General features: G+C 44.8%; 1 protein-coding gene across 4 annotated transcripts in view; it reads left to right on the forward strand.

The window, feature by feature from the left end:
• The window catches only part of LOC119458212 (dihydroxyacetone phosphate acyltransferase-like), a 38,122-nt gene extending 27,084 nt beyond the window's left edge, over positions 1 to 11,038 (forward strand). For 3 of the 4 annotated variants that reach the window (XM_037720043.2, XM_049670851.1, XM_049670850.1), the window contains exons 11-14: positions 2,372 to 2,509; positions 3,805 to 4,004; positions 6,304 to 6,365; positions 8,607 to 11,038. In XM_037720043.2, the coding sequence (XP_037575971.1) occupies positions 2,372 to 2,509; positions 3,805 to 4,004; positions 6,304 to 6,365; positions 8,607 to 8,671 (465 nt within the window). In that variant the 3' untranslated portion in view covers positions 8,672 to 11,038. The remainder of the gene's footprint in view (positions 1 to 2,371; positions 2,510 to 3,804; positions 4,005 to 6,303; positions 6,366 to 8,606) is intronic. The other variant, XR_007467893.1, reaches the window with a different exon arrangement.
• Positions 11,039 to 12,129: the final 1,091 nt, after the last annotated feature.

A 12,129-nucleotide genomic window follows, 5' to 3' on the forward strand; every position in this document is an offset into this window, starting at 1 on the left:
CACCAGTGCCATTCCTTTCCCTAGTGGAGACAGTGCCACCACATATCAGGATGCCAGCACTGTGAGGTGCTCGTGATGGCCACAATCTTTGCAAAATTGCTGCTCGCGTCACCGTTGTTTCGCGATAGTTAGCTGGTTGGGTAGCCAAGGAGCCTGGCACTGTTGCATGGTGAAGTGCCACAACACAGTGACAAGAACACACAGGGTCCAACGCCGCCTGTCCAGTTCTACAGTTTCCCGGGTAAACGGTATGAAAAAGAATGCAGGCAGGCATGGATAACTGCCGTCCGCAGAATCAAGTAAGTCAGAATGCTAAACCTTGCCGTTTAATTAAATGCTTGATATTATGCGTGGCAGTGATCTTACCTCACCTGGCTGCTCAGTCATGACAGTTTGCTTTTCACAGTGAGATTATCGTCGCAGCTCTACTTCGACGTGCTGTTAGTGACGCATTGAGTGTCGGCTGATTTGTGCGTGCGACGCATTGCGCTTTCTCGTGTTTGCTTGACACTGCGCGCTTGATTGGTAACATTTCCATAGTGGCAAGTTGCAAGCAGTTGAGTGCTTTTGTACAGGCGTATGATTAGATAGCCCATTTGTCAAAAGAATGCGGACTGTACTGTTTGGCATCTTGACCCCACAAGTTGTGTTGCGATAGGAGGGCAGTGGCAGTTTCAATTGCTTTGGCTCTCAGTCTTTCTGTAAAGGGGGGCCCTGAACCACTTTTTATCGAAGTCGAGAAATGCATTTGAGGTTAAAATAGCGTATTTCAGAAATACTTTGCCGCAAAAAGTACTTTAATGTGTCCGGCAGAAGTGGAGTTACTGGCAATCAAAGATTGCCTGTGATCCCCTCCGCGTTGCTCCCGCTTCTTCTTCAATGCCTTGCACTGTGAAGGCTACGGTGAAGCAGGGCATGCCCACAACGCTCCGCCTACTGAATGCCACCATGGCGCGTAGTTCAAATTTGATTTTGGATGGTCACGTAGTCGCCACTACTTCCAATTTTGCTGCCTATGATGCACCAAACTTGGAGGCTATCCCTCAACTTAAGGTTGAGTTCACGGTGCCTTCACAGGTGCCTCATGCCTTTACTGTGCTGCTGTGTTAGAGATAGCTACGTGCGGCTGTGTTTTCTTGCACCGAGTGGCATGAGTAGCACATTTCCTTCCGCATTTACCTCTGCAGCAATCACACAGTTTCCGAGGGTCGAACAAAATGTCGTTTTTATGGTTGCTCATGTAAGTATATCGGCAACACACATCGGCTTGAAGGCGCGGAAATAGTCCGACCCGGAGCGCACGTCTCGCGTTTCAATCGTGATCTGGCGCAAAAGGCAGACACCTGCCACACACGGCGCATTTACGTCTGTTTCACATGCTGCGACTGGACTGAACAAAATCAGTGCAGTCGCACACGTCGGAATGTGATTTTCAGTCAGTAAAAATTTGACGTCTAGTGTCCAGTGCGGTCAGTGCGAGCAGCTGCACTCTGCGCACTTCGGCACAGCAGGTGCGAAGACAGAACATGTACTATCTCACGCCAGAGCCGGTAGACCAGAGTGCATCGTGCACTAGCTCGGCTGGCTGGCAGCTTGCTGCCATACAGTTCTGGTGCACTGAAGTCAGCGTGCTGAGTTTGCGCCTTCGCCAAAAAACGAAAGTGCTCGCTCGCCGCACACATGCATTGTGGCAATCGCTGATCACCGCGCTGCTGCGGTGATCCAGCCATTTTAATGTGTTCTATGAGACGTGTTTGAGCTAACAGTTTCCCAAAAGTGTGCGTCAAGTAGTTCGGGGTGATCTTAACTGTAAAGCCAATTCACTTTTAGCAGGTTTTGGAGGCGAATATCTAGAAAGTGGCTCTAGCTTTAAAATTTTTGCTGAGCAAACACGGCTTCCTTACTGCTCGTCTTCAATTTTGCAATAAAAACAATTATCCTGAAGGGAATAATTAGAAAGGAAATAATTAATTTTTATAATTAGCCTACCAGACACAATTTGGCACTAGATTTGCTAGTACCACATTTTTGGACCCTCACCCACTACAGCTATCTAACATTTCAAAGTTGGCAGCGATGGCTGTGCGCTGCTGAGTTCAAGGTCGCGGGTTCAATCCCAGTCACGGGGGCCACATTCCGGTGGTGGTGGTATGCAAGATCGCTCATGTACTTGGATTTAAGTGCACGTTAAGGAACTCCAGATTGTCAAAATTAATCCGGAGTTCTCCCACTGTGTTGCACCTCATAATGGGATTGTGGTTTTGCCACGTAAAGCCCCACAAGCTAATTTCTAATTTTTGAAGTGACCAGCTTTTTCTCTAGCATGCAGTCTCGCTGATGAGGCACGGCATCCCCTTCCCATGTGTTGCAGAGCTTCCTGGAAGCAACGTATGCCCTGCAGAGTCTCAACGTGCTCGCCGTCCTCAGGCTGGAGCCAGCTTCTCCGGAAAGCACAAACAGCTTGCATTTCCTCGCTAGTCACATGACGCCCTTCCTCGAGGGGCTTCAGGTGAGCAGCCGTGCGAGGGGGTGCATGCACTGCGTTCCTGTTCCTGAATGAAGCATGCCCTTCCTTTTAAGTCGATTTGTTGATTCATTCGTTGATTGGTTGATTGATTGATTGATTCATTCATTCATTCATTGCCCACTTACCATTCATTCCCATTTATGCTGCTGCATGTTGCTCAGGAGCATCACAGTAAGGGAAACTGCAACAAAAACATCTGTATCTTGCCAGGAGACACAGTACAACCTGTGTCAAAATGATACAAATCAGGACGCGTAACAGATTTTTCTTCTTGACATTTAATGCATAAAAGACATCTAAGGTATACTAGATGCATTGAGGTGTGCTAAATTTAATATACATAGCATGATGACTAGATGCAGAAGACGTTACAGAGATTTGTTGTGTGTACTGATGTGCATCGAAAAAAAAAAGGAAAGAATACAAAAAAAATAGGAACTGGATCTCTAGGCCAAAATAGCAATCCAGAGAATCGTGTGAGGTAATGAAGGCAGTGAATGTGTAGGTAGCGCAATGGGTGGGCAGTGTTGGGAATGTGTTGGGAGAGACCTTCATTTTTTGGTTGGTGTAAAGGGGCACTAAGTGCAAACACTGAATCTATCTAGAGTCTCAGATGACCTGTCTAGAAACATTGAGGCAATTATTTTACAGCAAGAAATCACTCATTCGCAAAGGCATTGGTGGCTGAAGGGGCTGCAGAGTTGTTCTACAATTTAAGTTGCTCGTGGTGAGTGCTCATTGTTAAGTAGCTGTGCCGACAATCTTAATCTCACAGGCCATGCTATGCTGTGCACTGCTGCTTGCCTTTAGTCAGAGCCGTGTAGAAAGACGGCACCGAGCACTGACGAGCGGTGGGAACCATCAGCGGGTTCCGTTGGAGAGGTCACTGAAATTTGTCAGTCAGCTTTATTATATTTATTGGATAACTTTGAAAGTTCAACGTGATGAACTATATCTTCTTTGGTTGGCTACAACATATCATTTACAAATAGGACACGTTGCATCATCCTAGGTAGTGCTATGCTTCAAGAGTGGCGACACTAATCTATCTTACAATTACATCGTCTTCTCACTTATAAAGGCTTTGTTCTCAACAAAATAACACGTTAGCCGTCTTGGGTCTCTTGTCAGTCATTTTTACCTTGACCTGATGTTTGCATTTAGTGCCCCTTAAGTGGGACGATGGCGGGGATGATGATGACAGAACAGCGGTTTTCATGATGACCGTGATGGCTTGCATTAACGATGCCATCCTTCCTATTCCTTGCCCTCCACAGACGGTGTGCGACTTCCTGCGCGATCAGCCCAGTGATGTGGTGGAGGTGCCCCTGCCCGAGCTAGTGCGGAAGTGCCAGTGTGCCGCGGAGAAGCGTCTGCGCCAGGGCCATCTCACGGACTACCGGGTGCTCTCTCTCGACATGCTCAACAACTGCCTCATCTGCCTCTGCAACCTGGGGGCTGCTCACAAGGAGAAGCGGTACGGAAACCTTTTTCAAAGCGCAAAAAGCACAGGCTATGTATCAATTGCGCAGACGTGGGAGGGACACGGCACTAACGTGGTGTTCGTCTGCTCTCATTTTCGCTGCTTGTATACTGACAAGCGAGGTGTAAAAGTCTTTTGCAGCTAGGCCATTGGCTCACTTGCGCTCGCATTTTGCACACAAGTGGCATTTAGCAGCGCTCATTGCTTAACTGCGTGTTCGATGCATTATGCAGGTGTCTTACTCAGAATAAATTGGAAGCGTGTGTTATCTGTGGTAGAGCCAGACGAGTGTAGGCTTTCTCAGGGACAACATGGTGGCGCCACCTGCACGCGGCTTCCCCATTAAGACGACAGAAGTTAAATTCTGCGCTGGAATGATTAGCGGCAACGAAGCCAGGTGTGGAAGAAGACGATGAACGCGTTCATGTGGTCGTGCCGAGGGTCACCAACGAGCCAGCTGTGGAAGGAGACGACGACGCTCGAGCCATTGGTGATGATGATAGGTTTTCCTCGCGACTGCCATGGCCTAGACATAGACAGCTTTGCTGCAAAATGCATCGTGAAATGCCATCTCTGTGTGAAATGTGAATGTGAATGAGCCTGCGGTCCAGGTGGAATAACTGCCTGTACTTGGCTTCTTAATTTAGCTCAAGTATATTTACCTTAATTCTGTTATTACAAAATGACAGAGTCAGGAAAGTTGGCAAGCTTCCATCTTATAACTGCAATGCAGCGCAGAACGATAAAGAAATGCAACATGAGCTCTGTGCTTGTATTCTGGATGACCATGCTTTTTAAACCTTGCTGACAGTGTGTGCTCCATACTAATCACAAACAGCCGGAAACAGCGCGCAAGGATAACGAAAAAATAGAGATTGTCACCAACCGCCCGCAATTCAAAAACAGCAAAACAGACATCAGCTGATGAGAGTAATCCGAGTCTAGAGGCATCATTTCTGCATCAAGCAGGGCTACTGAATACTGGCTTACATGCGAGATTCTTGCCTGGAGTGACAAGGATAAAAGGCACTGTGAGAAGCTTAATTTCTAGTATCAATTAATTGAAGCCTGAAAAACAAGCCAAGAAAAGTGCTGGGGAAACCTTCTCATAAATTGAGCTGAAGGTTAATTTCAATATAAACTTTGTACCCTTAATGAAGTAAAATGGATAATAAAGAGGATACAAGTGGCGACTAGTGCATGCCTGCCAACCCGTGAACATTAAAATTCGTAAAATCCCGCAGACACGACCTGGGGCGGAGGGCGACCAGGAAGGGGGGGGGGGGGCTGTTATTCGGACTTCTTTGGGGATACCCTGGGGACGCAACGAACATTGAAAAGCATTAAACTGACAAGCAGCACAATGTTTTTGAGAGAGCAGTGACTATTAGCGACGTTTATGTTGCCGATTTTATGCTTGTCTGACTAAAACTGCATGAAGCAAGTATCCCTCTGTTGCCCTTTGACCATCTGGGTATTTCTGAAAATATCTGCAAAGGTGGAACAGCGAAAATATTCGCGAACAGAATTCTTTGTAAAATTTGATACAACTTTCGTAAAATCGTAGAACAAGCCCAAATTCGTAAACTTTATGAAAAATTCGGGAGAGTTGGCAGGCATGCTAGTGCGAGCCAAACCCACAGGTTCTGCATGTTGTGGAGGTTGGAGGTAGACTGACGCACGTTTTGTGGTTTTATGCGCCAAAACCACCATCTATTTATGAGGCTCGCCGTAATCAATGGGGCCTCATCAAAATTCTGGCTCCATCGTTCTGGGCCCATCAAAAATGTGGCTGCTGCAGCCGGGATTGAACCCATGACTGTAGCTCATTTGGTGGAGCACCACAACCGTCATGCAAGCATCGTGAGCTTGGCTTGTACTGGTGACAAACTGGCGACAAGTTCTCTTTTTATTCACTTTCATTTTCATTTCTTCTTTTTTTTTTCTTTAAAAAAAGTCAAGGCGAGTGCTCACTTGCAGCTGTTCATAGTCAGGGAAGAACACAGAAATTTGTTCCCACTTTGGAGGCCATGTGCTGGGCAGCTATAGCCACATCCTAAGAAGAACGTGTATGCACAAGTCATACCCAGATGTTCAAAAACAAGACCTTCGTTGAGTGCAGACAAAGATGAAGTCACGCTGATTATGCATGAAACACGCCTTTTTACGCATGGCTCTTTGCGCTCAGTTTTGTTGAAGTGTCGTACACCAACTCTTGTGAGAACAGGTTAAGTGCCTCTTGTGATGATTTTGCTGCGGCACTTGGGAAACATTCTTTTGAATCATATTGCAGGAATGGTGCCGCCGTCTTAATCCCGAATGCTGACATAATTGCCAAGGTTCTGGAGAGCATCGGTGAGAGAAACCTTTGCTTTATATTATTTTATTTCTGCCCAAAATTTGCTATACGTACACAAAATATTGTTGGACTCTATAGCCATGACTATAAATATGCATTTAACAAAATGCATATTTTTAATTTGTAGCGACATAACATACAGCCACTAGGCCTAGCGCTGCCAGCAGATTGGCATGCGGTTGCGGCACGAGACGTCAATGTGCGTCAACCTCGTGGAGCCCGAGCGACCCGAAGACGCACATTGTCGTTTTCCTATTGCATAGTAGGCGATGGGAAATCGAAATGAAATCAAGCTGGTGAGCGGCGCAGGAAGTGATTGAAACGTGACACTCACTTTGTGCCGTCTGCAGCAGGGAACGGCAGCCCGTTTGGGTTATCGCCTATTAAAGGCGCTTCCAACAGCACCATGCCACACCACTGTGAAGCAAATAGGGGAAGATGCTTATTGCAATAGGGTGGGTGGCGATAGCTGGAAATGCAGCGTGCGATGATCTGGGAGAGATTTTCTGCTACTGGAATAGGAAACTGAGTGTGTGCTGGTGTTTTCACGTGAGACGGGCGGGCAAATACTGCAGTGAAGCTACTACGCGTGTCTCGCCCCTTTTCTTGTTGACATGGGATCTAGCAGCCGACAAACTTATCATACGACTGCAGCTTGGCGATGTACTGAACGCTGGTGCCGAAAGGTCTTGTTTTCCGGGAACGTATGAACTGGTGAAGAAGAATCGTAATTCTATAGGGCAGCTTTTTTTTGTGTTCTCGATCGCGAACGTTGGCACCGGGAAATCATACGGAACGGGATCGTATCAACAAGGTTCTACTGTATTCCTGGCATAAACACGATTTCACTTATGCTTTTGCCTTTGTATAGGCTAGGAAAGTTTTTGCTTTCTTACAGGCTCTTTTGCTGCTGAGTCGATACTTTGTTTCATACTTAGCAGGCAATGCAGCGGAAGCTGTGCAAGTGCTGCGGTCATAGAAGTCCCGCTCCATGCGTTTCGCAGTGCAGTTCTTTTTGATCTGCGATGCTTTCTACGGAATAGCTACTTCACATATTACAACAACTTGCATTCTGTGCACATTTGTGCTTCCGGTATGTGACGTACTATGTCTTGGCGGCGAGCCAGTGCACTGTAGCCGCAAGTCGCAAAAATGTACCTCTACACTTGTTAATTGGTAATGACTCCCGTTAATTCGACCCTTGCGGGACCACTAAGTTCGATCGTATTATCCGAACAGTCAAATTATCAAACAGTGGCAAATAAACTGATTCAGGTTTTTTTTATTGCTTAAAGTAGTCTGCAATTTCTTTTTCGTTTCTTGCTCTTAGAGCACAACTCAGCCAGCATGATGCGAAGTACGCTGGCATGTTTAAACGCTGCCTCGGCGTTGGCCATGACACGAAACAAGCAGGAATAGATGCCTTCATGGGTGGAAGGAGTGCCGGCTGATAAAAGTTAAAGATAAACAGCTTCACGCCTGGGGAAGCAGTAGCACCGTCTGCTTATTTCTTGTGTTTGCAAGCTTTTAGTAGCCACTGCATCATGAGGGGGTGTCGGTGGGGGTCGGGTTATCAAAATGGCATACTTTCGGGTTTGAACTGAGTTTTCCTTCCATGGCAATGTATGGTTTCCCGCCGAGACTTACCAGTGCATTCGATTAAGCCAGAAGTTGTAGTAACTGAGGTTGAATTAATGGGAATCGACTGTAGGTCTTTATCTGCGGCACATTCCACGTAACCATTATGTTGTATTTTGCAACATATAATGTTCCAAATTATATCAAATTACATGATGCATACCAACATCTCTTTGCCATATGTGGTGCACTATCTCTTAGTTGCGAGTGTGAACAGTGAAAAACGTCTCCAGCCTTCATACCGTTGCCTACTAAGTATAAAACGGACTACAATAAGAAGTGATTTTTTTCACTGAACGTTGAACTGTTGACTTTCAATTGGTGATTTGCCAGATGCAATAGTGAAGCTTGATAAAAAGCTGCGCCTTAAATTGTGCTGTCGTTAAAGGGACCCACAACACTTCATGAACATGGTAACTGAGCATGCCTAAGCACCGGGCAATACTTTCGTAAACATCTGAGCCAAATGTTATCCCTGTACATGCAGCAGGGAGCTCAGAACATGCAAATTGTCAACTTTACTGTTTCGAAAAATCAAGTTCACACATTGTTGCATTCAGTGTACACAGAAATGAAACAGGGCCTTTGCTTCCATGCAGATGTTTTCCTTTCCGTGGCCTCGAGGTCGTCAACGAACGCAGAGCTCTGCCAAGCCAAGCTGTAGCCAGGAGAAACTGCAGCCTATTTATTTCCTTCCTGTAGAGACAAGGGGCATTGTGATATATAAACAGCTAGGCATCGTGCGCTGCAGTCAGTTTGCATAGCCCAAATACTATGAGTATCTTTACGAGTCACAGGATGTAATGTTTCACTATTTCCCCCTCTGTTTGCACACTTGCACTGTTAGTGTTGACTGCACTTATACATTTGTTTTCATGTTTTTCTTTTTTTCATTTCTACATTTAGATTGAGTGATGTGGGGCTTTTGCTTCATTGTTATGTTTTGATGACATTTAGTGGCGCTTATGTGCAACATAACATGATTGATGTGACAGCATGATGGGATGATTTCCCAGTAGTCTGTAACTAACAATGTCCTTGTATTCATTCCATGTTAATGGCTTGAAATCAGTGTCTTCTGCATATTGAATACCACTGTGGCATTATTTAGTGTTCTGTGAGGGGGCTATGCGTCATTAACATGGTCTGTTCAGTTAACAACTGAAGCTGCTTTGACTAATGAGTTTGCATGTATATTATGTGAGGTCACTGGTTTCACTGCTACACGTTTAAAAGCATGCTGACTGGGCCCTAAAGCTTTGTATGCGGAAAGTGAAGCCGTAAAGTATTGAGCTGTAGAAAGTGTTCCAGGAAATGTTTTATGCCTAAGGGTGCTGGCACCTTTTGAGGTGGCACCGATCGTAGAAGAGCAAAAACGCACACCTTATAAAGATGGGGGTTTGCCTCAGTGTGTTGAGGTGACACTGATTACACATGCACTTTCTGCGTTGAAGCAACTGTGAAAGTTCGTCTTTTGCACAATACATGTGACAAAGTGCTGCCTGTGTTTTCTTGCCTCAATGTGTTAAGGTGACACTGATTATACATGCACTTTCTGCGTTGAAGCAACTGTGAAAGTTTGTCATTTGCACAATACGTATGACAAAGTGCGGCCTGTGTTTCTAACTTTATTTTGCAAAATAGTAGAATGCTTTCGTTATTTGACAGTTGTCCTTTTCACATTTATCCCAAACAACAAGAGCGGCTTATTACACTGCTTGCCAAAATACAGCTGAATCGCAACAATTCAAGCATGGATAATTTAAAATGTTAGGTAATTCATACCAAATAAGAATATATTGATTGGCCTCCAATGTCTTCATGGCATATTAAAGCCACATTATTACATCAGTGCTTTCAGTTCAAACATTAATGTCTTGCCAGTGCAGAGGTAAAGTACCGAAACAGCGGATGAAAGGACATTCACGCAGTATGAATTGGTCAAAATAATGCCCACATCTAGTGATCAGACAGCTGTGTATGTGGACAGGTGTTGCTATGCGATCGTGTAGTGGTGTAGTGCAGTCAACCCCATTTAGATACAACAGTATTTAAGTGCCAATAAAATCTAATTGTTATAACCGATAATTGTTACTACCTGCTGCCACTGTAAGTGACAATTACAGTAATTGTTACTAGCGTGTCACTGTAAGTGACATAACAGCCAGCACTGCCATGTACGTAGGTGCACTGGTGCGATTGATGTCGACTCTCTGGCTGGGAGCACGGCGCCCACCAGAAGGGCAAATGGCGTTGGGTTTGTAATTTAATTTCTTTCCGCGGCGCGTACGGATGTAATACCTAGCAGACATGATTGTTAGCTGCCTTTGTATGCACGGCACTTGTCAGCTCAATATGGCCAGACCTGGTGAGGGGCTCTTTAACAATACTCAGATTTAGCAATGAGCAGCTGCCACATGAACTTTTGTGTGTTTTATGGCAAATAAGCCGCTTACTAGAATGCTCCCGTGCCGCATTATCGGTTATAACAATTAAATCTGGCCACTGGGTGTGTGCGCGGAAAGGAAAAACGATTAAAACTGGTTTTCATAAATGGGCTCGACTGTACTGTAGTTCTGTCACCTGTACTGTGTGCCATCAACATACGCATAACCGCGAGCATTTTTCTTCATAGCAGTATAATAATTCCTAATTCCGTTTGGAGCCATGCCTTATTGTGCTGTACGTAAGTGCATAATTCGAATTTCTCATAATTCAGGTTATAACTTGTAATCCCGGTGAGTTTAATTATTGATACTTGACTTGTAACTCTTGTCACGTGCTTTTGCTATGCAGTCAAATCGGCCTTTGTTACAAATGCCACAAATAAGGTATTGTTGTGTGCTTAGTTACGTCACTATGAAGTTCACATTTGGATGTGTCCTTGTAATGCAATTTTGGTGTTTTTGTGTTGCCAGCAAAGAAAGTGTTTCATTAGTGACAGTCTTCCTTGTTCTGTGGAGTGGTTGTCGCCCTTGTGAAAGTGCATAGACAACATTAAATGGGTCCCTAGTGGCCTTTGTTGTTTTGTCTCCTGCGTTATGTATAACCTCATTCAGTGATTGAGTGAGTGTTGACATCACAGGTATTTAGTATACCCGATTCTGTAATGTGCTTGTCATTCATGACTCTGAAGAGACAGAACTGGTTAACCTAGCAGGTGAACATTTGGTGAGCAGGATGCTAGCATTATTCTGGCTTCAAACAAAGTGGGTTTTCAAGAAATTTCAGCGAATCTGTTAAAGATGTTGAATTAGCAATGAGAAAGGTGCAAACTCAGTATACTGTAGTCATGGGCGACTTCAATGCAAAAGTGGGGAAAAAGCAGGTTGGTGAGCAAGCAATTGGCAACTACGGCATCAATTCTAGAAATGCAAGAGGAGAGATGTTAGTAGAATTCGCGGAAAGGAATAGGCTCCGAATAATGAATACCTTCTTCAGGAAGCGCAGCAACAGGAAGTGGACCTGGAAAAGCCCTAATGGAGAAACAAGGGATGAAATAGATTTCATACTCTCTGCCGATCCCAGTGTAATGTAGGATGTAGAAGTGTTAGGTAGGGTAAAGTGCAGTGACCATAGGTTAGTGAGGTCTAGGATTTCTCTAAATTTGACGAGTGAAAGAGTGAAATTAGTCAAGAGGAAACAGGCCAACCTAGACGCAGTAAGGGTAAAAGCAGACCAATTCAGGCTGGTGCTCAGAAACAAATATGCAGCTTTAGAAAAGGAAGATAAAGACAACATAGAGGTAATGAATGAAACCGTAACTAGGCTTGACCTCAGAAGCAGCAATTGAAGTGGGAGGTAAGGCACCAAGGTTGCAACCAGTAGGTAAGCTCTCCCAAGTAACAAAGGATCTAATAAAGAAACGGCAAATCATTAAAATGTCAAACTCCAGAGGTCAGATAGAATTTGCTGAACTGTCGAAACTGATCAACAAGAATAAAGTTAGGGATATCCGAAATTATAACATGGAAAAGATTGAGGAAGCAGTGAAATATGGATGCAGCATGAAATCAGTGAGAAGAAAACTAGGCATAGGACAAGGCAAAATGTATGCACTGAAAGATAAGCAGGGTAATATTAGCAATTTCGATGACATAGTAAAAGCAGCGGAAGAATTCT

This window comes from Dermacentor silvarum, chromosome 7, assembly GCF_013339745.2.
Source record: "Dermacentor silvarum isolate Dsil-2018 chromosome 7, BIME_Dsil_1.4, whole genome shotgun sequence".
In the NCBI taxonomy this organism is placed as follows: domain Eukaryota; kingdom Metazoa; phylum Arthropoda; class Arachnida; order Ixodida; family Ixodidae; genus Dermacentor; species Dermacentor silvarum.